Consider the following 25,400-nt stretch of genomic DNA (forward strand, 5'->3'; position numbering starts at 1 on the left):
ATTGAGGAAGAAACTAACCTAACCTAACTTTTTCTTAAACTGCTAATATTTGTACAAAATTGGAATATACGAATTAACCTTTACAACGATTATTATAAACTTTAAGAATTCTTTTTAACCTCTTCTTAAACTATTATAATTAAATTATACGAATTAAAGATTGAATAAAGAAACTAGCACCTAACCTAACTTCTTAAATTGCTAATATTTCTACAAAATTTGAAAAATTTGTAAAAGAATTAAAGATTAAGAGAAACTAGTCTTTACAACGATTATTATAAACTTTGAGAATTCTTTTTAACCTCTTCTTATTATAATTAAATTGTATACGAATTAAAGATTGACAAAGAAACTAGCACCTAACCTAACTTTTTCTTAAACTGTTAATATTTGTACAAAATTCGGATATACGAATTAAAGATTAACTAAAGAATTTCTACAAAATTCGGATATACGAATTTAAAAATTAACTAAAGAAACTAGTCTTTACAATGATTATACAGTTTAAGAATTCTTTTTAACCTCTTCTTATTAAATTGTGTATGCGAATTAAAGATTGACGAAGAAACTAGCACCTAACCTAACTTTTTCTTAAACTGTTAATATTTGTACAAAATTCGGATAGATGAATTAAAAATTGACAAAGAAACTAGTCTAACCTAACTTCTTAAGCTGCTAATATTTGTACAAAATTCGGATATACGAATTAAAAATTGACAAAGAAACTAGTCTTTACAACGATTATTATAAACTTTGAGAAATCTTTTTAGCTACTTCTCAAACCATTATAATTATATTTGTACAAAATTCGTACATTATTCCCATTCTTTACATCATTTCGATTAAAATATTCGGTTATAAGTTTGTTGTTGCTAAGAAAAATAGACAAAAATAAACAGATAAGAACGAAAGAAATTTTTCGAAACTATTCAAGCAAGGATAATCGCAAACATACCGCGTTCGAGGAAACATCCCTTTTAGATTCCATCCGACTGTTTTAACCCGGTGTTAAAACAGCAAGAACGAGGCTGTTGGTTTCGGTTGAGGAACGGGCCGCTCTTAAACTTGGCGGAGAGAGAGAGACATTGAAAAAGAAGTAGCGATTCTGCCATCTTCCGTGGTGCAAGTTTCCCTCCTCCCCTTCTACAAATTCGCCAAGTTACGCCATTCCCCTGTCGTAATATTCTCCATCGTCTTCCCCTCGAAACCGCCACCCTTTTCTTACCGCCCTCCAGCCATCCCCATGGAAACATGTAACATCCTCCTACGAGGCTTGTTGCCAGCGTGCTACAACGCCGGACCGTTGTACAACGGGGATGGAAGGATCAAAGGGGATATTCCAAGGCGAAATTATGAATAGAGAGCCAACACCAATCTTCGGAATCGGAGCTTGTGAAAACGACGGTGGAGGATAGAGTTTATTAGGGATAAACTCTCTTCTTCTTCTTTCAATGGGAACGTTTTAACAACTCGACAATTTCGAATAAGAATGGAAATTTCAATTATCCAATTCCACGGAGCGAAACGATTAAAAAATGAAATTTTCTTTTTTTCCTTTTTTAAATCTAGTTAAAAAAAAATGTACTTGCCAGAAAAATTTCTTAAACCCGTTATAATAGCGCAACTTTTTCAAAGTATCATCCACTTGATTTCAACCAACTCGTAATTTAAATTTACGCCTGTCACGCTTCTCGAGTTAAAAAAGAAAATTCCCAACCGAACGTAATCGTAAAATGTAATGGAAAAGCTGAAGGAGACAAACTCTTTGTCCATCCTCGATAAAAATCTCGCCTTCTAACGAGATTTTTATTAACAATTCGATCTCCAATTATCCCGAAAGGGGATCGAAGATGGCTGGATGGATTCGGGATCGTAGCTCGGCTCGTTAGAGTGCAAATATCGGGGGAAGGGGGGGGAATCGTCATCGGTGTAATTAACCAACCACATTCGCTTCTTTCGGTTTTTCCAGAATCCGGATGGGCGATTATTCGCGCGATCGGTTTCGCCAGGCATTCTTTCGGCCCGATCAACCGACGCACCCCTTTTCTAACGATCTTGCTCTCGCCCCTTCTCCTTTCCTACGCCCTATTAAAACATCGAGTTCGCCCTTACCTCGATTAAACGGACCGATCGATGAAAATTCACTTGGGTTTTTCAGTCGGTGAAATTTTTCCTTTTAATACGATCGAGCGATACACCTTTGCTTCGCTATTTTCTATATCCTCTTTTTATGTCTAATTTAAATTTAAATTTAATTCTATCCCTATTCTCCCTGATTTTCACTTTCTAAATTCCAACATTATATCTACCAAAATTCTCTCTAATCCTTTTCAAATTCGATCGATATTTTTCGCTTCATCCCCGACCACATTACGAAATCTTGTTAAAAGGAATATTTCGACGTTCAAAGATCCTTACTATTCTCCTCCAGCCTGCCAAACCTCGTTAAAACCTCTCAAAAAAAAAAAAAAAGAGAGAGAAAGAAAGAAACGAGGAAGAATGAAAAAGACACGAGTCCGATCGAAACGAAACGAAACGAAACGAAACGAAACGGCTAAGGCGAGGCCACGATATTTTCGTCGCGGGCAGCGTCCACAAATAAAGAAGTACGGCTTTTTACACGTGCAACGAGCATCTAATCGCGCGCAGGAAAACCCTGCAACGACTTTAATCCAATCCCTAGCCGGGGCTTTCCCTCCTCCTCCCCCCCTCTTCAACTCTCGACCGCGGCAGTCTCAACGAGATAATACAATCCGCGTGAAAACTCGTATCCGAAACCCTTGACCGCTGGGTTCATATACCGTATCAAAGTCCTGGACGAAAAGTCTAACCACGGATTATGTATATATATATATACGTATGTATATACATGTGCGACACAGATGTGTCACAGGAAGCCCTGAAAGGCAAAAGTTCATCCATTGGAACGCGACGGGCCTAGTTACGTGGCGACCACTTTTCGAACCGTCAACTATTCGATCCCGCGAAATGTATCGAGTACAAAAGCTGCGCGAAAATTCCGGCGAAACGGTGAGCAAGTTGCTTCCCTTCCACGACCGAGGAAACTGGGGAAAAAGGTGTGTAAAATTAGCGTGGGATTGGATATAGATTGATTCGCGCGACGAGAATGCGAGGAATTCGAGAATTTCGTCTTTGATCATCGAATTAATCCGGTCGAGGGATCTGGTATGAATTGAAAAGCAGAGTTTTTACAAGCAGAATAAATAAGCTTTGGAGGAAGAAATATCGTATCATTGGATCACGAAATACAAAGTATTTTTGTGAAAGGAGAATTCGAGTTTAAGAATCTCGAATAAAGTTACTCTTTAAGGTAATTACTCGTTAAAACGCTCGAATAACATTTATTCGTAGCTATTACGCTCGGATTCGCTTTCTACGATACAACCTCGCCCGTTTCGCATTACAATTATTATAATTTTCATAACGACGAATTATAAAAGTAACTTCAACTATTAAATTTTCCGCTATCGCCATGTTTAAAATGTCCATAATTCCATAATTCCATACGCGTTTTATTATACGTATAAAAAAAAAATCTTAGAATTATAGAATCGGAACACGCGATGCATTTTTTTTACCAAAATCATTTTCGCTCAAATTGAACGGAATATAATATAAGATTCTACCAAGTCGATCGATCTCGCGATACCAAGCATATACATATATATATATATATATATTTATGAATCGAGCTTGGAAAGCGTGCAGGAAAAAGAATCGAAAAAGTTGGCGATCGAGAAGGTGGGAAAAAAACGGTCGAAACGGAAGAAAAACAATCGTTCGAGACTCGTACGATACGTAACGGGGAGGCGTACAGATTTACGCAAGAAATATTTTGGCACGGGCGTGGTGTGCCTTGCGTGGTTTCGTAATCGCGAATTCGCCATTACAGTCCACGAGGTAGCGAGCGGCCAATCGCGTTGGGCGGAAGGCAGATCGCGAATAATTAGTTGCGGGTCAAGGCACCGGTGGCTGAATAGAGAAAAGTCGTTCATAAAGGCGACGGCAGACGAAAATAGAATTGCGGAGTGAGAAAGAGATGTGTGCACGCGAGAAAGAGAGAGAGAGGCGATTAATGCGCGCACGCATGCGCGCACGCGCATGCACCGTTCGTCGATTCGAAACGACGGTTGGTGACGATTTATCGCCGCTGGAACGAGCGGAGCTCGTTTTATCGGCCGAGGGGGACAGGTGACCGAACGAGCAACGAATAAAAGGTGGAAATCGTTGGATCCGTGTATTATGCGCGCGTGCTCGTAACACGTGTCGGATATTGGACGTTTACGATGTTGGATAAATGTTTCTTTTGCCATAGTGTTGCTCGACCCGGGATGTGTCGCGTACGTGGTAGATTCGACTCAACCGTGAAGCATCAATTTGTGCTCTCGAATTTTTTTTTTTTTTAGCATTCCCTCTATCCAGCCTTGCCTATTCGTATAATGGTTGAGCTGGATTAATTGTTTGAACGTACTCGCGATACTCTTTTAAGAGAACTCGTTTTATTGAAGAAATACGAGCGAAACGCTAGTAGCCTATATCGACGCGGCGAAACTGTGTCACGGGAGCAACATCATCGATAACATGTTTATTATTATTCCGTACCGTGTTGACGAAGCCGGATGGAAATTTGGCGGGGCCGAGAGAGACAAGGGAAAGAGACTTCGATGCCTTCGCGAGGGAAGAAAGAAACGCGACATTGGCGTGACCCGTGTCACTAACTTTGCTTTCTGCACTCTCTCTCTCTCTCTCGCTCGCTCGGTGACAAATGGTATCTGCAATCGCGCCGCTCCCCAACACGCCACGTTGGGTCGAGCGCGATCTCGACGCGGAATAAAACTTGTTAACCCAGAATATTATGCGATCTGCGAGTGTATTTTTGGGACACTATATCGATATATATATATATATATATATATATATATATATATATATATATAAGAGATTGCGTGAGCGAAAATCGCGATAAAACGTATTCCTTTGTTTCGCATTATCCTCGAACCGTGACATTTGAGGGATGATCCGAGGTGTCTCTCGCGAAAACACGATTGCTCTCGATGTTTCGTCGAACGGACGAAAACAGATTTTTCGTTTTTCCTTATATTTTTCCCTCTGATTAATAACCTTCCCCGCACAGATAAACAGAGAAAGAATTCAGGGAGAAATTGAAATCTTCAACGGGATAGGAACGATACTTTTATCTTTCCTTTTCGATCTTTTCCAATCGATTCGAATCGATAGATGGCGGCAAAGGCGCACGCGTGCACGCAAAGGCGAGGGAGAAAGAGAAGGAGGGTCGGAGGTCCCCTAACAAACCGGGGGCTGTTCTGGCAACGCGGCGCATCCGCATTAACCAAATGAAATTCCGTTTATATTAGATATGTAGGCGGGTATATTGGCTGGCGCAGCGTATAACCGTGGCTGGCGCAATATGGCCGACCCATTGCCGACGGAACCGTGTCACTCAAACGTCTCGTCCTCGCCAGACAGGCCAGAACCCCCGTCGGGAATATATATATATATATATATGTACACGTCTCCAACTCGTTCCTCCCCCACTTCGTCGTCCCGTTCGAGAAAATCGCGCAAAACACGCGTGTCTCGAGATTCTCGATAAACGAGTGGTCGCGATTGGCTGTATTTCCACGTGGAAAAGAATTTGGCGATGGTTTCGCGCGAAATTATATTGGCGTATATTGGAAAATACGGTGTGATTTTATCGATAATTCGAAAATATTTCACGATAGAGATTTTCGTGTATATAATAAGGAGAGCGATTACGTAACGATTATTAAAATACCAGAGAACTTTGAGCAACAACGGGATCGAGGCAAATTAATTTCCTCGTTACGTAATATGAAATAACAATTTGTTGTTGGGGCCGGATTTCGCATCGGCATCCAATAATATCAAAGGACGATGGTATATATATTTCGAGATTTCTGCAGGCGATCGAAGTTAAGAATGAAAAATAAACCGAGCGTATCCGGGGCGAACGAGTGTCAAACGTCCTCGAATACGACAGCTTCTTCCAGTATTTCTCTTCCCCAATCCCAGCTTTACATACGTAAAGTCCCTTCTTCGATCCGGCTTCATCAACAAAACAATTTTCGAAAAAAGAGTACGAGTTCGCGCCGCACGTCTTACATAAGGAAACGAGAAAGCGAGTGGAGAAAAATGGCGGCGGCGGAGGAGGAGGAGGGGGTTTCCATCCAATCCGTCTCTCTCTCTCTCTTTTTGGCAGCCGATCAAACGCACTGCCAACCGTTCTCACGGAACATTATTAATTTCATCGGCCGAGGAGCGCATCGACACGCGAAAAGGGTCTACCTCCGAGTTTGCATTCCTCGTAGTTGAATTAACTTTCTCTCTTTTTCTCGCTCTTCTGAAGAAGGGAAGATATGGAGGTTGATGCGTTTTCATTGCTTGGACCTTGTTGGAATTAAAGAAAAATCGCGCGAGATCGGTCGATCGAACGATTCTTGAAGAAATAATAAACGTTCGCTCTAAATAAAAAAAGTGTACCACGTATGAGCATTTTTTAACCAAGGCTTACAAAGTGTGCTCTCTTCTCCCCCCTTCCCTAATTATCCCTCCATTACCTTCGAAAAAAACGAGATAGAATCCCAAAATCCCGCGCCAAAATTGGATAATTTTTGGTTGAAACGCGGATTAAGATGGATGGGCAATTGTTCGTACAACGACAGGGATCGAGACACGGCCCCGTCTGGCAAGTCGAAAGTCGTGGAAAGAGGTCGTCATACGCATTCGGTATATAAATACATAGAGATATAACCTCGCCTCTTCTGGCAGCGAGGAAGACAGTTCTGTCATCTGTCAACGACTGTGGAGGTCTATGGATTACGTAACCTCTGTCTCTCTCTACGCTCGTCTATCTTTATTCTCCTTCCCTCGTCTCGATTCGATGATCCTTTCCAGCATGGAAAATGCCGGGTGCGTGATTAAACTCTCCGGGAATAACCGCTATTTGGTTGGACGGGGGAGGAGGAACGTTCAAAGAGAATTCGAGCAGATGAAACGGGTGTGATACAAAGCGATACAGCGGTCGAAAAATAGAGAAACGAGGCACGAAACGCTCGTAGTAATTGCACGTTTCCACTGTCCACCACCGCCTCCTGACAGCGATATGGATTCGTGGAATTTTTCCTTTCTTCTATTTTTCGCCGTTTCTTGAAAATTCTTGGTTCGTCGGAGCAATTTCGAAAATTTCCAAATTAAAAATCGCAGAATTAAATTCTCGTAATCGAAGGGGGAACGAAAAAATCACGAGACCAAATTTAGAGATCGAGTGCAATTCTCGAATGCTCGGATGCGATGGAAGATTTTAGAAAGAAGAAAGGAGCTAAATTTAGACTTTCTAAGTCCAAGAGGGTGAATTTATTAAGATTCGGAATTTTTGAAAAATTAAATTAAATTAAATTAAATTTAGGCATTCTAAATCCGAGGGCGAGAATTAATAGACGAATATTAGGAGACACGATCTAAACAATCTAATTACCTCTCAACGAACAATACATTCTGACAAAAAGCCTAGATTAGTCTGTGACAGCCGCACTTAAAATATACACGCAGGTCGGTTAGGCGGCAGCACGCTTCTGATCCGAGTTAATTTGCACGCCGTGACAGAGACAAACGCGGAATCGTTGACATTTCGCGTTTCTTCGGCCCGCATTTCTGATTCCCGATTTTTCAAACGCCAGCCAACTCCCGTGACTTAATTGACCGAAATTTACAGCACGCCAAGAAAATTAATCGTCTACACGCCCGAATTCCCTTTACCTCCCATTGTTTCTTCGCCCAAACGCGCGCGAAGAAACAAAACGTCATATCCCCCTCCCCTCCTCTCCCCAAAGTCTTCTAATCTTGCAGAATTCAGCGATTCGATAAATTAGATTATTAACATTGAACAAAATTTACTTGTAATATCGAGCATGGAAGAACAATAACAAGAAATTATTAACAATCGTTTCGTATATATTCGTAGACAGAGTCTATAAAATATCGCCAAGCCAAAATCTTTACTCCCCTCCTTCTTGCATTCACGGAGCGATCGTAAATACTCAGCCATCTTAAATTGAACGCGGTGCCGATATAAGATGGAAGAAAAACGAAGGGGCGTCTCGTAAGCGAAATAAACAGGGAAGATTTAGCGAGCGAGTTACAATGTAGAGAGAAATTCTAGGACCGAGAGATTCGGAACGGGAGAAAGAATTAAAAGGAACCGCGAAGGGGGCGAGAAAATACTGTTTGCTCGTAAAATACCGCCACGTAACGCGTATAAACACGAAAGTGAATTTTATTATATCCCTTTACTGTACAAAAGTGTCCGAATTTCGAATGGAAACAAGTGGAAAGATATAAATATACGCAACGACAAGATAAGAAATTCTATCTGTTCGAATTTTCACGCGTTTCGTGTGCAAAAGTTTGCCCGAGATCGCGATCTACCTCGAAAGACTTTAATCGGCCGATAACGTCGATCGCGGTTTTGCCGGTTAATATATCAAGGGAAATATTTCGAGGATCGTAAGTTGTAAGATTATAATATTAACGTAGAAAGAATCGATTTTTCCAATTCCGAGAATTATGCAAAATTACAGAAGTGGAGGTTAGAGGTGGATACACGATTCGCCGTTGAAAAGAGACGAAACGGGAAGTGACGGCAAAGTGCTCGTCAAATTACAGGTATGCAACGTTTACGACGCGCGCCTATCTACTTCGCCACTTGCTCGATTCGAATTTCCACTAAGTGTCGAGGAGGGGGATTCTCTTCCTCCCAGGCTTTTTACATCGTCCGCTTTAACGAGCCTCGGCGAACGAATCCATTTTCCATCCGCGCCATTGATGGATTTTAAGAATGACCGAGCACCTAACCTCTTTTTTAACAAAGAATCGAATTCGAATCAGGCGACTCTTCTTCGCATCCGACAATTTCTATCGAAAACTTCCATCCTCAAAAATCTTCTCCGTACGATCCACAATATTACGATTATAATATCCTCCACACGTAAAAGAAAAGAAGAAAATAACACGAGACACTGAAACAACTCGTCCATCTCACCTACGTCACCTACGCGGGATCAATAAATTATCGTCTGTCGGTAAAATTTGGAGGAATTGGACGGAAATAGCGTGATTGTGCTTTGGTAAAAAAAAAAAGAAAAAAAAATTCTATCGACGGATCGCGATGAAATATTCATCAGAGCGGGAAGCCGAGGATCGCGATGACATCGAGTCTCTAAGTTCATCGACGTATGCGCGGTACGCGAATAGCTGTCGCGCTGAGCCCCTCCGCGATACACGCGACGAACGTTCGCAAGGTAATTTCGGATGCATTCGAACCACGGCCATTTAAACTTTGCCTCGCCTTCTCTGATTCGATTATCGAGCGGGAATTATTCACGCGTTTCCACGCGTCTTCTATCAATTTCCGTCGAATCGCTACCAAGTCGTGGAAAATAAATAAATGGATTGATAGGTTTATATATCATAGCAAAGATTTATTTTTTTTGTCTAGCAATAACTCGTTTTACGAAAAGGATCTAAAAAGGGGATAAAATATTGCGTGTAAAGTATTGCAAAGTATTCGAAAAAAAAAAATATTTTTTGAATTATTTTAGAAGCCGCGTGATACAATATCGACATAGGAGTCTTAAGGGTTAAAAGATTAATAAGAAAAGAAGGAATTGCGACGATATATTTGCAAGCGTTCAAACCCCTTCCCCTCTATTTATAATTTAATCTAATAATAATGGGCAGGATTTCGTTTTCATAAACATCCATCTTAATCCTCCTCCGCTATTCGTAATTTATATTAATCGTGATCTTGAAAATTGCAACACGCCCAATTTGTATTTTTGCGAACGCGAGTTTGATAAAGTTTAGAATTAATTCAGCACGTTGTGAATCTTTCTCGCTATTTATACCATCGCCATGATAAAATTTAGAAATAATTCGCGTTTTCGAATTTAGAAAAATTTCGTTTCTGTAAATCTTCCTCGTTATTTAAAATTTATACCTATGACAATAACGGCCACGATCTTGAAAATTGAAAATTCGCTTCAGCTTCTGTTCCCTCCACGGTGCGTTATGTATCTAATAATAATGACCACGATCTTGAAAATCACAACTCGTGCAATTCTGCGAGTTTCGTTGGAAACGACACGTGTTTCCCCAACGAGGATTGCCAATTCCGTGGATTCCACTCCGCAGAGGATCGAGGGAAGGGTGATTTTTGCGATCGTCGGCCAAAAATCTCGGCCCCTCTCCCCTCTCCGCCTCCCTGGCTAAATTAATAGAACGATTGAAAGAGAAATTAAGGCAAACGGGGGAGAGAGCACGTCGGCGAGCCACGTTCGTGACCGGCTCTCGTCGAGTTTTGCGAATGTTGCTCTACGTGACAGGGAATAAAAGTTCCCCGGCTGCTTACACCAACGTGAACCGTCGCCCGAGTAAAGAGTTTTCGAAGCTGTCGAAAGCCTGTCGAAAGGATGGGGAAACCTTGCTTAATATCGTACGTATATACGTATATACACGAGTCGTGTATCGGGATCCATTTAATATTAACCCGAATTCGCGAGGTCGAACCGATTATCCAACTTGTATCACTTGGAAACCTCCCCAGAGTCGGGTTCGTGTTTCGCGAAAACTTTGAAAGGGGAGGGGATTGATTTGAGAGGGAGGAGGGAAGGATGTTTGGTTGGAAAAATTGAATCTTCTCGGTCGTTAGTATGGTTCGTTGGTGGGGCGCGGTATAGCCTTGCAAAGGATAATTAATTTGAATAAAAGTTGGGAGGAATAAGAAACGATAATAATCAGAGCGTGGATCCTTGCGCGTTCGTAAATTCGATATCTTTACATGTTATATGAATGTTATATGAAGAAGTGGAGCTCGGAATGGAAATCTCTGATAGAGAAAAGGGAAAATATTTAACAAATATCTTCTACTCGAACTAAACGCTTGAAATTTATCTTCGACTAAAATTCTATTCGCTCGCGTGTATATCGGCCGAGGCGAGTCCATTCCTCCGTCGATAAGTGGTCGAACGCGCGACACACACGTGTTCCCCCTTAACGCGCGGCGACCACATATTTCACGCCGGAAGCATTTCTTACTCGGCTGCGTTCAGAAACCATAAATCGATAGAAATATATAACTCGTGAAAACTCGAAGATCGAAAATCCGTGGTGGAAAATAATGGGCGAATAATTTACGCGAAACGGAAATTTATCGCGTCATCTCTCTCTGTATATCTTTCTTTTGGCTCATCGACGCGCAATGCTAACTTGTGTCCTCTATTCGTACGCGTCACTTCGGCCACTGTAATTTTCGTTAATTTTTAATCGAGAAACTCAACTCAACTTCTTTCTTTCTCTTCTAACCTTATCGCCAATTATACATTCGACCACTGTTTTTAATCGAGAAACTCAACAAACGACATAATCGCGCGGTTATTGGCGAGTCGTTTGTTTCCAAATTTCTCTCTCTCTCTCTTTCTCCATCTCTTCTTCCGTCTTCTTCTTCGTCTCTCTATCTTTCTTTCCCTTCTGGCCGACTTATCTCTGTTCGCCAATTATACGTGTCACTACGACCACTGTTTTTAAACGAGAAACTCAACAAGCGACATAATCGCGCGGTTATTGGCGAGTCGTTTCTTTCCAAATTATTTCTCTCTCTCTTTCTCCATCTTCTTCTTCGTCTCTCTATCTTTCTTCCCTTTCTGGCCAACTTATCGGCGCTAACTTCTTTCTCTATCCTCTGTTCGCGAATTTATACGTGTCGACACGTCGAATTACGCGTGAACTAACGCGAAGGGAAAAATGATCTATTTATAAAAATTATCGAATATCGTGCAGGGAAACGATGTAAACGATCATCATATCGTTTTCCACGCGATTTTCAGCTGTTGGCGAAGTGCGTATACAAGTATTTTTTCCCTCTTTTTCAATTTCACGCGAGCACCGTGGTTTCGAGGTTCAAGGGAGGGGGAAGTGGGCGTCTGCCCACCCCCCCTTAATTGTTAATAACGAGCGAATTTCAGAGGAGAGGGGGGGACGAAATTTGAGCGGGGACCGCGAAATGGCGAGACCGCAAACGATTTCCACCGGTATTCCACCACCGTTTAAATAAACAACGCGGTCACGGCTTCGGTTCAGTTTCACGCAACCGGTCACAGATTCCTAATGCATCGCACGTGAATAATTAACAAGCGTGCGCGTTGCGGATTTCTCCTTCCATTTCCCTCCCCCGTCGAGTCGTAAATGTTGACTCTTCGTTAAAAAAAAATCGAATCCCTCGAAAATTCGGGAAAACATGATTCCCAAACTTTGGAACGATCTCGACGATGCGATTATCTAGAGCGGACGCGATTTCGGCAAACAATTATTTGGATTGGTCTCTGCGCGTAAAGAAAGGAAACAAAGAGCTTATTAATACACGTTGCGGTAAATCGGGTGGGAGGCTCGAAAGGGGATGGAAAATGGAGATATTAAAAGCGCATTGAAGCAGTGACGGCACAAAACGCGGTATCGATATCCCGACAAATCCTATGACTCGTTGCATTTAATAAAATCCACTCCATTGAAAAAAAATCCACTCCGTGGAAAAACGTTCCAACAACAACGACGACGACGACGACGATCGAAACGAAGCGAGAGAGATCGGCATCCTCGACAACTTTCGAGCGTGCACGATAGTCGAGCACGATTATCGAGAATCGCTACTGAAACCGTGAAAAACAAAGAGACGAGACAAATCCGTTGAAAAGAATATCTTCGTAATTGATGAAAAAGGGATGAAATTCGCGAAACTTTCCTCGAAACCGGGCAATAATTAACGAAACTTCTCGGCTGGAGCCTCGTTGAAAAATGCAACGATCCTGCAAAGAGATGAGGAGGATCGTCTCGAGATCCGTGAAATATGCAAAGACATTAAGCGAGCTCGTTCAACGTAACGAAGGATAGATCGAAATAAAACGAATCTTGAATGATTGATATCGAATCCTATTTCCGTCGAGATGATCTAAACGGAGTAATTGGAAAATCGTTTATCGATGATAAGCGGTGTTCCCGCGCAAGAAGAATCGTCAACCGGCATTTTTTTCGAAAAAAAAAAATCCACTACTCTCCGAACAATAAAAAGAGTTTACGAGTTTTCGTCCGAATAATACAATATCACGGCGAGATTCGACGCAATTGTCACCACAACGGGAGAAACACGCGCATCTTGGAAGGTTCGAAGGTTATTATGTAAGCCGTATGAAATAATAGACGAAAGAGGCTCGCGCTCCTTAAGAAACGTCGGGTTACTTAACGAGCCGATGTTGTGCGTTTGCACAACGTGGCAGAATCTCGCGCGGGGATTATAATTAATACTAACGAAATGGGCACAATAAGAGGGCGAGGGGAGGGGAGGGGAGAAACCGGCCGACGGATTTTTAATCAGACCACGGGAGCGTGGCACGGGGACAATGCGAACTTTCGTTTAGATTAAATTTACATTGAAACAAGATTCTTTCACGGCGTGGAAGCCGTGAACAATAACCGGGGACAAAGCTAATGAAAGGCCAGGGTTATGGATATTCCCGATATGCGTTCCTTCTCACCCCCCTCTCCCCGCTTATTTATATAGATCGTTGGAAGAATTATATCCTATTTTTCACTCCGACACGAACAATTTCGAGATCGAGGGAGAAAATATTTGGAAAAATATTTCGTTTCGTTTCATAAACGCGTAAGAATGTTATTTTTCGTTTAAGGGGATAACGGTGAAGTGTCCGAGAGTGAAAGTTATTATTCGAACGAAGTTTAACGTTATTCCTTTCGATCTTCTTCTTCTTCTTCGAAAAACGATAATTTCGAATTGGAGAAAAAAACGATATTTAAGCAAAGCTTTAAATAACTTTGGGAAATCATTTTACAAATATATCGATACGCAATAACAAAATTGATTTACTTTCTCGTTCAACCGATATTTTACTTTTACGCCAACTCGATATAACAGGCAGATATCGAGCTACCTGACCAGAGAAAGAGAGAGAGAGAGAGAGCAATCGTATTATTCTATCCGGTATTGTTGTTTCCATTTAAAACTAATGTGTACACGCGTTATCTAAACCTTAATATCAACAACGTTCCCCTTTTTTCCAAGAAATGTTTTCGCATTTTAACCACCCTCCCTCTCCTCTCCCTCAGGGCATCGAGACAATAACATCGTGCAACCTGATCCGTGCTCGTCAAACGAAAATATCCCTTCGAGGACGGGAGGAGGGGAAAAACTTAGTCGTCGCGAGAAATTCATAGACGGTCGCAAAAAGCAAAAGTTCCAAGAACCTGTTATGGTTTGGACTTTGCGTCGTAGAAATGGCCTGGAGGCATCTTGCGCAATCCAATTATAACAACGTTATTAACGAAAATTTGTTTCATTATCGACGAATCACGAGTCACGAATTTGAAATAAACGGATTGATTTTACTTATGTATCGACTTGCATCAAATTGTAACGATATTGTTGTTATTAACCACTGTAATAATATCATTATTATTGATAAATTGTTATTGCGCAAGATAACCCTGACGCTCTTTTAATGTAATTGAGGACGACAGATATTAATCTAACAACGTGAAAAAAGAAAAAACCCTACCCTTCTTAATAAATTAATTTTATAACTGATATAGCTAATTTATTAAAAGAAAAGAGAGAGAGAAAAATAGCCCAACAAACACCGAGAATTAAACCTAAGCGACGACATTAAATATCGATCGAACAATTTGGTAATTCGAATGAAAATAAAATCCAAACTAGAACGAAAACGAAACGTAACCGGTGTCACGTAGAAAGTCACGGGGAATTCGCCGACGGATCGATATAGCAAAAGGTGAGACGAGTAGTTACGTTACGTGCGAAGATCTCTCTTACCTTTCGCGGTTCAGGGGCGTAGATCCCCGGCAGAGGTGCAAGCAGGTGCAATCCGGGGTTGGGGATGCCGGAAGCGGGGTGTCCAGGCGGTATAGGCAGTGGCACCAGCTTCAGGCCCCAGGGTAGATACCAGGGCGCCGTGTGGTGCATGATCGCGGCACAATCGTGAACGATTCCACCGTACGGCGAGAACAACGCGCCAGTATGCGTGAAACGCAACGTGGATGACGAAAAGGGTCCACCACTTTTCCTTTCTCTTCACGCGGTCGCCACGCTCCGTTATCACACGTTATTCTTATTATTCCTATTATACCCCGATTAACCAATTATAGGCGGAGAACAACCTCCGGGTAACAAGATGTCAAAGAGTAGCTCGTCGAGGCGACAAACAGGATCACCTTGGCATCTTCCGTACTTCGCTATTTATTTATTCGCCGATCCTTTCTCTCTCTCTCTCTCTCTCTCAATTCTTCCAACTTTCTCTCTCGATTCCTCTCGATCACACGCGCGATGAACGATGTTTAAGGTGCACTAACGTCATCGTAGAAAACGAGCTTCTCTCCTCTTCTCCTCCACCGATCGTCAAACGCGACGTACGTACGCGCTCATTCGATTAGACGAAGCGAACGAATACGCGGGGCCCTCGATACGTGCGCGAGAAACACCGACGTGCACTCGGCGAGCGCGCGGCAACGACTGATCGCCGATCGAGCGTCGACGCTCGAGCACATGGCCGCGGCTACCCCCACCACTCGGCGCGCGAGCTGCTTCTAGGCCGGCAGACGCTCGCACCACACCCCCTGCCCACCCCATTCTCCACCGATACCGACGTACTACCGTTTCATACCTTTGACTTTTTGCAACCACCCCCACTTTTCCTTTCCCACCCTTCCATTGTCTCTCCGTCTTTTCAACCCTTTCGCTACCCCTTCGCGGTCGAGCGAACGTAATCGATGCGGTGTTTAAAAATCCGGTACTATTTTTAGGGGAGAAGGGAGGGGGGAATGCGAGAGATTTTTTCGGGGAATTTTTTCTAAATATGCGAATATTATTTAATTATCGTAGTTGTAGTTCGCGTGAAGATATAAAAAGGGGAAAGGACATACTACTTTAAGTAAATTATAATTATGTTGAGAATGGAATCTATTTATGTAAATTGATCGGGGAGAAAAAGTTTGTAAATATTGATATTGGATTCTGATGCATTATTGATTTCAATAACAAATTCGTTTTCCATTCCGAAGGATATATATGTATATGTAGAAAATATAAATAGGAAAAGTTTTTAATTTATATTTATAAAAAAATACAAAAAAATATATATATATTAATTAAAATATTTGAATTGGAAATATCCAGTTATCCTTAACTTTTTAATAATAACAAATATTTCTTGAAAGGTAGAAAAAATTAAAAATATCCTCCTTCTCACAAATAAAAATAATAATTCCAGAAATATCTGATTAATTAATTCACGTGTCAAAATCGCATTACTCGAATAAAGTTTCAACACGATCAAAAAACAACACGAATATATTTTAGATAACGTATTAAATTAATAACGTATCTCGTTAAAATACATCCCATTTACTATTCCGTATCCAATACATCATTTATATATAAAATATTTAAATATTTATCCTTCAAACTCTGGCCAAAAAACTCCTTTTTAATATTTTATTTTATTTCTACACGATACTCGAACGATATTAAGAATCGTTGTTGAAAAAGAAAAAAAGTTGTTGTCCGACGCAGAAGTATAATTTCTAATCTATTTCGAATTCACCGAGGAGAGAAGAACTCGATACGGAATTATATTTGTATTATTCGATCGAGAAATGGAGCGGTCGATCGATCGATTTACACGGCAATTTCGCTCGACTGGCGAGAGGCGAGGTTGGACAAGGATTTAACAGGAATTATTCACGTTCTCATTAAATATAATCACCGTCTGACGGGTGCTACCCCTAAAATTGGACGCACACCTGGGGATATAAACTGTATCTAACTTCTCAGCCTGTACGATACTCGTACAGACTATCAAACGAGATCCCACCCGTTGCCCCGATTCCATCCCTTAACGAATAACATATTTAACGGAGGGGAGCAGACCGACTCGCGGTCGCACAACTTTCGCGTGTAGGAACGGGGTCGTCTGTTAAAATGCCATCAATGAAAAAGCGCGACAACGTCGCAAATATTCGCGACGTTACAACGCGTTGTCCAAGTATTATATATACTCCGTTCGTGTACGCGATATCTCGTGTATAACATGCCGCAATTTTTGCGATAATATTTTCGTATCGAAAGATTCGAAAGAAAAATTTCTCGAAATTGTCCCGCAAATCTAAGAACGTACGAAATTATTTTCCGTGAAAAAAGAAAATTTTGGACGGGCAAAACTGTCCAACTGTTTTTTTTTTCGCAAAATGACAACGAAACGAGGCTCGAACGTTATTAAAACCGAAGAGAAGTGACAGGCAAGACTCGGTAAACAGCAGGTGCACCAGGGGTGCGTTAAGGCAAATATTGATGAACAAACGGTTGAGGAGAGACGGACAAGCCGAATATTAATATTAATGCGGCCGCCATTACACTTGCTGATCGTTTGCGACCCGCGGTCGAAATATATTTCACAAACTCCCTCTCCTGTCTAATTCGCTCTGTATCTGTGTCAAACTTGGAATAAATTTCGAAAGAAAAAGACGCATTTGATTTCGATTCTTGTTCGTTTCAGACAAGCAAGCGAGTTCATTCACAGATTGGCGATGAGAGGAAGGGGTAAAAATAACGTAACGTTTCGGGACGGGTCGATTTTCGTGTGATTAATTTCTTCGTTGTGAAATTACGAAGGGAAAAATATTGGTATTTTTTTTTGCTAGATCTCTCGTACAGGGTGTAATCGAGATGATTGATCGACGATCGGTTTTTGGTCTCGAGTGGTTGGGAGATTAGGGTATCACACGTGGCTCGGTGTATCCTAAATATACACGTGTGCGTGAATAAGGCACGTCTGAGGCGAGTATGAAGTAGAGGTATAATTTAAAATTTGCAATTTGGTTATTAAATTATGAGTACGAGGAAAAACATTTACTTTTTACTGGCAGAATTTCACAAATGAATTTCCAAATCGACCTTTCAATTTTGATGGAATATTCTTATACGCTATTCTTATACGATATTTTTATATTATATTAATTTTATATCAATTTAATTAATATTTTTATATTAATTTAATTTAAATTTTTTTCAAGAATTTCGAAATTAATTATCGCCAAGAGTGTATTGTTAAAATATTGTGCAAACTGTCCAATGTTATTAAATATAAAATAATTTGTATTTATTAAATTACGGGAGGGGGAAACTTATAATTTTTACTAGCAGAATTTCATAAATAAGTTTCCAAATCGACCTTTCAATCTTGATGGAATATTCTTACGTTATTTACCATATCTTTCTATTAATTTAAATCTAATAATTTTTTAAGAATTTCGAAATTTCAAAATACGCTTTGTACAATACGCTTTATACTCTGCCGAGTTAATTATGAGAGTCAAAATATTGCGCAAACTATCCGACGTTTTATTTACCAAAAAGTTTTATTTAAAAAGAGGAAAGAATTAGTTGAACAAAAATTCAAAAATCAAATTGCTGTACGGGCTGATATTTCGCGTATCGAAGTTCGAATTCGAGAGAATTCGTGGGAAAAAATTAGATTTTCACCGTCTCTTTCGGTTGATAGGATTTCTTCGTTGCCCCGCCAAATGGAGGGCTTCTTCTCGATGTTTCGTACATGATACGTATCGCATTCTCGGAGGGGGGGGTTGGATCGTCGTTGAAATTCTCTTTCTGCTTTCAAAATCACGATACGATACAATCGAGAGACTAAATGAGAAATTATCCTTGTGTCTAAATTGCGTTGTTGAATTTCGAGTTGATCGAAAACCAATCGTTGATTATTCGTTGCGGTCGATTTTTAATCCTGCGCAACTTTTCAAGAAGATCGTACGTATTTTTAAACTTTCGTTTAAGCAAGAAAAGAAAGAAAAAAAAACAGCGATATCTCAAACTTTGATAATCGAGAGTTATAAATAAAAACGATTACACGCACGACTCACGGTGCAATAAACTTTAAATAAGTAAGTAAGTTGTTATTACACGATAGCGAAAGTAAAAGGTCCCGTTTCGAAATTTTCACTTTTACCGAATGATAGAGGCCATTACGTTGCACGTTGCGCAATACGATGCATCGTTGATAAGTTTCACGGAAATTAACGACCGCGGTAAGGAAATTTTAATTACGTAAAGAAATTTTCGAGCCGATTAACCGCGACGATCAGATAAACCGTTCCCATGCGTCTAAATAAATAGCCATCGCTTCGACGTGGCCGGGCTTCTTATCTCAAATATGAGTGGAAAAAACTTTAAACGATCGACAAGAAGGAGACAAAATTGGAAAAACAATTTATTAGAGTGAAATAATGCTCGAAGTAAAAAAGTTTCTCTTTCTCTCTTCTTCTTCTTCTTTTATATATATATATATATATTATTATTCAGAGGAGCGGACGATTATCCTAGTACAATGTTGCGAGACTTACTGGTCGTATATAACGTCGGGTAATTCTCGTCGACAAGTTTATGGTTGAACTTTAACCCGAGTTAAAATCATATGTGCAGTCTGTCCGGAATATTTAAAAGTCGTGTGATATAATCAGCTGTCAGGATCTGAGGATTTTATTCCAGGAACTCGAACGTCGGGCAAGGTCACGGCCGTTCAAGGACACCTCGAATCATTAATTCACGCTTTCTAGTTTTTAATCGCCGATCCTATTAACTTTCATCATCCGAATTATTTTTTACCGCGGATATAATTATTATCTAATTCCATTTTCAAAAATCGAAATCAAACGTAATCAGTGATGAAATTCAATAATTAAAGTTACCTCGATAATTTTACTCCACACTTTTAACCAACTTACTTACTTTTCCAACCGGATGTTAACATCAACAGCTTCGACATTCGATCGCAAATACAATGACTCTAATATGATTCTAATATCGCAGACGCGAGCAGAGTCGAGAAGTAAATCACTCGTTAAACGACGATTATCCCTAGCTAAAGCTAGGGAGTTTAGCAAAAATAATTAATCCCTCGGAATAAAAAAGTCTTCCTGATGATATAATTTTCAAGGACAAAGGGATGCGGCAGAGCGCGGCGAGATCTTTCCGACTGATTAATTATTCAGGGATTTGGAGGATATCCGCGGTATAATCGAGATTTCCAGTCACTGGCAGCCAGTTTTTTGCGCAACGCGCCACGTAACATCGCTCGACACGGTGTAACGAGCACGTGAAATCGCCACGAGAATATATATATATATATAAAACAATAACGAATAAGAATCGCTTCGATGTGACGAGAGGATGGAGCACGGTGATCTCGAGTTTCGAAGCGTCGAATAAACGTCGAATAATCCACTTTTCACTGAGGATGAACGTTCCTCTCATTGGTGTAAATAATCCGTAACGGTTTCATCGTTTGAACAAAGCGCCGAGTGTGGATCGCGTTCTGAAAATGATCTGAGGGTATTCTTTATTGTTTAGAAATTCGAACGAGTCGATGAATCGATCGAGAGAATACCGATTCGAGACAGGTTTCGAAAATAATCGTGAGAATCGAGAGGATTTCTTGATTTGCGAAATTGAAACCGCGAGAGAGATGACGAAAGCGAGGAGAAACATTGGGCGATGGATAGAATTGGCAACGGCGCAATTAAAGAGGAGCGCTTTTTTTCCCCTTTTTTTTTCGCAAAGGCGAAAAGAAAAGGATAAAGCACGTATCTTTAGCCGACAAAAGACCGCGCCACTGGCTATTTGTTCTCGCGATATTTGCACTCTGATTCGTGGAACATTCGTTCGCGGATTCTCGTTCTCTCGCGCCCTCGGTGCAACGAGGATAACGCGAAATTAACGGCTCCAACTATCGTTCAGCCAGATATTTATTCATCAATTATTCTCCAAATAATCCGTCCGCCATCTTCTTCTTCTCTCGTATTCTTTGTTCATTAAGATCGACGTTATGAGAAATCTTCGAGAGCGCGTTGAAGTTTCGAGAAAAGAAAACTTGTTTCTTCCTTGTTTAATGCTGCAGAATCAGCAATTGGAATTATCGAAATGTTGCAATTTCTCGGAATACTTGGAATACGTTATTCGATGTAGACAAAACTTATTTTCTCATCCTGAAATTATTTTTTCGATAAATTTTTGAAACGTTGATCTTTTCAAGATTACAACTTAAGAGAAAATCCATTCGTGCTTCGTAAAGAATCCATTTCATTTTTTCCCATCTTATCCCCACGCAGCTCCTTACTTCAATATTTATTACAGACTTCTTTCCAAGCGAGGAGGGGGTAAAAAGAAGTCCGAAGCGAGGTGAAACTTTTACTTTCGACGTCCAAAAAATTTGTTGCCCCCAGCCATACCGGAAACGATCCGAGCGGAAACAACGTTTGCCCGATACCTTATCGCGGCCGGAACTCGATCCTCGACCCAGCTTCCGCCCGAAACCCGGCAAAAACCGAACGTCTGGTTGGAGCACAAGGTAGCAGCATACGTAGCTAAAAATATCCGGATGGAGTTTCGAGTCGAGGAGAGGAGATTAGAGGAGAGAGAATTAAGCTAGAAATCGTGGCGCAACAACAACCTCTGTATCTGGAATCGATCAATTACAAAAAATTTCCTTCTCCCAAAGAGGATCCTTAATAATCGAATTTTTTGACGAAAGCGCATATTGGAAATATATCTCGTCCACTCTTAGGATGAATTGTATCGCGAAATATGTTGGAAGGAGCAAACCCTCGATTCTATTGAAAATTATACAAAATTCATTTTCAAATCGAGAAAAAATAATTGTAATTTCCGCGATGTTATTTTTTTACACATTTATCAGAAATTATGCAAGCTGAAAATTTTGTCCAATGATGTTTCGAGCCGCTGTGGACGTTGGATGGACGACGACCCGATCGAAAGTAAACGTAAAATGGCCGCCTGTGATCGGTAATCGCGATACACGCGTCGAGTCGATGGCCACGTTTCACTCCCCTCCCCCCATTATGTTATTTTGACTACGCGGTACGATTTACGTAACGTCCAGGATCTCCGCTCTCTCTCCCCCTCTTCTTGTCCTCCTCGATCCTTTGGGAAAAGTGGATTCACTATTACTTAGGATTTCGTACATAACAAGGGATAAATTGGCGAGAGCAAAGGACAAAGTTCGAGAAGAAGTCGAGATTCGTCTTATACTCGAAGCGAATTACGAAGAGAAATTGAGACGTGAATTTTTTAACACTGTCGGCCCTCGAATCAGGTTTTCATTTTTTCGTTCCAAGTAGCAAAGTATGATTCTTTGATGTATTAAACCCTCTTCTTGAAGAATCACGATATTAAATATAGAAATTCACCTCTCTCTGTAAAAATATATCATCCCTTTGTGAAAAGAGATCCTATATATAATCCAAATTTAATCCCTCGAAAACATATTGGTCACGCGCTTAACGCTAATACGAAGAATTTTCTTCATCCGCCAGAAAATTATAAGAAAACGATAATGTCACGGTTTAAAAGAGAGAAAAAAAAAAAACAATAATCCCGTTAAGAAAATCTGGTTACTCGAGTTAAGATTTATTACGCTCGCGCGCGATTATTGCATTCGTCGCCTCTCTCTATCTCTCTCCTTCTTCCCCTCCAAAAACTTGCTCCAAACGCACGTGCAAACGCGCTATAGAAACACGTCTCGAGAAATGGAGAAAGGCAAATATAACTCGAGAGAAGAAGAAGAAGAAGAAGAAGAAAATCGATAAATCGTATTATCCCGATTATTAAATTCGTACGCGCATTTCGATACACATTTCGTTACGTAAATATCACGAGCGAGCGCTTTCCCCGACTCGGGAAGGGAAAGTTGCGAAAGCTCGCGAAGAGATGTACGCCGCCTCCTGTTTGGCAATGGCTCCGAGGAATCTCGTGCAAAGGAACGAACGCGCGGAGGAATGAATGAATCGAGAGCCGAACAATGCAGGGCGAACGGCCCATTCACATGGTGCATAATTGGCAGTGATCATTACAACCGATTTAGACCCAGAACTAATTATACCGAAACGGCGGCAATCCACGAGGGTCCGATAATTAATTCTAATACGATTGGCGGTACGAGTGTATCTTCTTCGGACTCGTCACTTCTCCTCCTTATTTAAATTAATCGGCCGATGCGAGATTATACTTTGAGTAAAGAGCAAATTGTTCTTTTCAAATAACTCTTAATAAAATCAAGGAAGGATAATTTGCACGCAATCCAAAATATTCTCGAGTAGAAAAATATTATTAGCTTAGATTGATACTCGTGGCGGAGACTCGTCTATAATTTTGCGACGACAGCGCCACGTTCGGCGTTTTCTTACGTATGCCATGTTGCCGATAAAATGCCAAAAAACGTTGACGAGTTATTTTATCCGGCCGTCGTTTTCGGTTGAGTTGTCGCTTCGAGTATTGGTGAAATAACACGGTGATTAGGAGGGAGTCGATTATAAATCAACGGGACGATCATTTGTACCCTTCGCGGGATGTAAATTTCCGCTAAATATATTATCCGGAATTCCGAGATTTTCGCGAGAGCGCGCCAGATCTTGGCTATTGCGGAGAGGAGAATAACAGGAGGTGTCTCGCGTACGGAAATGAAGGAAATTGCTCGTCAACACCGTTCATCATACCCCTCTTTAACCTAACCTTTTCTATCCATCCGATTCGTAACGTATTTAATTGATCTAATATATCCAATACATTCATATTGCGATTCGTACGATACTTTTTGATTTATAAACGATCGATAATTCGTGTTGTTGAAGTAATTTGCGATGACATGATAAATGCAAAAATCTTGAACTATAAATTAACGATTCTCTTAACAAATCGATCCTTGAAATTTCCATCACGAAGATGCAACTTTCCAACGATTGGAATGAATGGAAAATTTTACTATAAGAATTCCTTTCCTCAAAGATCCTTCAAGACTTAACGTACGTACATTGACCACAAGACGAGCAAGAAGACGTCCTCCTCTCAACAAACGACATTCGCTCTGATAGAAATTTGACGAAAAAAAAAGGGCGATCGTGATGTTTCATGATCGGGAAAATTTTGGAGGGAGGGAAAGAGAGGAGGGAGGAGGGAATGGTGAACTCATCACCATCTCTTTGATGTGTCGTCGCTTCGTTTTCCCGGTGGAGGGGGAGGGGGGAGGGCTTTGCTTACACGACGCGACGGTTGTTCATCGGCGCGGATCTCCACCGGAGTTTTCAACGTAAAAATAACGCGATGCAACGGCAGATGCTGTCTGCTGTATCATGACCTACCTCCATTCGAACTTACTCGCTCCCTCGACCGTGGAAATCGCGTCCATCCGACCATCCCATCTCTTTCATTCCCCAAAAATTCCACCCCCGAACTTGTGCGTATCAGATGTAACGTGATATTAATAATTCCTTTTTTTTCTTTTTTTTGAAACGAAAAAAAAAAGGGAGAGTTAGATGGTTAAATTTATTCTACTTCAAATATCGATAATATTCTTCTCTAATTATTTAAATCGAGTCGGGTTCGAGTTCAGGGTCGGGTGTCGTTGACCGTTTTTTTTTTTTAATTAAAATCGATCATCGTGGAGAGAAAGAGAGAGAGAGAGAGATTTTTCTCCCCTCGTGTATAATAACGTTTGCAAAATTGAACACGTGGAAAGAATCGGAGAAGCTGTCCACCGTAAAAATAACAACCGCGTCGTTAAAGCAGATGCAACAATGCGCGCACCAACTCGGAAATGGAGAGAAGATAAATATCGAACGCCTCGTTTCGACGATATTATCCCATTTATCCCTTCTTTCTCTCCTATATTCGTTTCGAACGCAAATGGTTTAGAATCCGTTCTCTTTATTGGATTATAATTTATTGTCGGGGCGAATTGTAAAAAGAATTGTAAAAATTAATCAATGATTACAGAAAATTTCTTCTTTTACAAGCAATTTAAAAATCAACGCTAAAAGCATAGACTTTTTATTTTCTTTGGAACAGAATTTCTAATAATCCGCAAATAAAATGATAAGATAAAAAGAAAAATTCTTATCCCCGATTATATATATATATCCAAAAATATAAAAATCCTACTAATTCTTACATACATTGTCACGTATATACGTGTACACGTTCACTCAACAGGCGCACGATAAATTTCGCAAGAAGATGTAAATTATCTGAAAAGGGAGAAATGTGGAAAAATGGCGGAGCACATTCCCCGCCGGAACCCATAAACGTGACGGGATCGAATCAAGCGCGGCAGCAACGGCTCGAATGCGGAAGAGAAGAGCCGGCGTAACAACGCGGTGTAAAGCGTGTTTATGCAGCA

The 25,400-nt window shown here is 40.7% G+C and overlaps 1 protein-coding gene across 2 annotated transcripts in view; it reads right to left on the reverse strand.

The window, feature by feature from the left end:
- Nucleotides 1–25,400, reverse strand: part of LOC107995096 (pseudouridylate synthase RPUSD2) — a 122,445-nt gene that overhangs the window by 80,243 nt on the left and 16,802 nt on the right. Inside the window, exon 1 of one of the 2 annotated variants that reach the window (XM_017052345.3) lies at nucleotides 14,957–15,703. The exons of the other annotated variant lie outside the window; for it this stretch is intronic. Within the exon in view, the coding sequence (XP_016907834.1) occupies nucleotides 14,957–15,106 (150 nt within the window). The 5' untranslated portion in view covers nucleotides 15,107–15,703. Of the gene's footprint in view, nucleotides 1–14,956; nucleotides 15,704–25,400 lie in introns of those variants that run through there. 2 annotated transcript variants of the gene reach the window in all.

This window comes from Apis cerana, linkage group LG11 (assembly GCF_029169275.1).
Source record: "Apis cerana isolate GH-2021 linkage group LG11, AcerK_1.0, whole genome shotgun sequence".
Taxonomy (NCBI): domain Eukaryota; kingdom Metazoa; phylum Arthropoda; class Insecta; order Hymenoptera; family Apidae; genus Apis; species Apis cerana.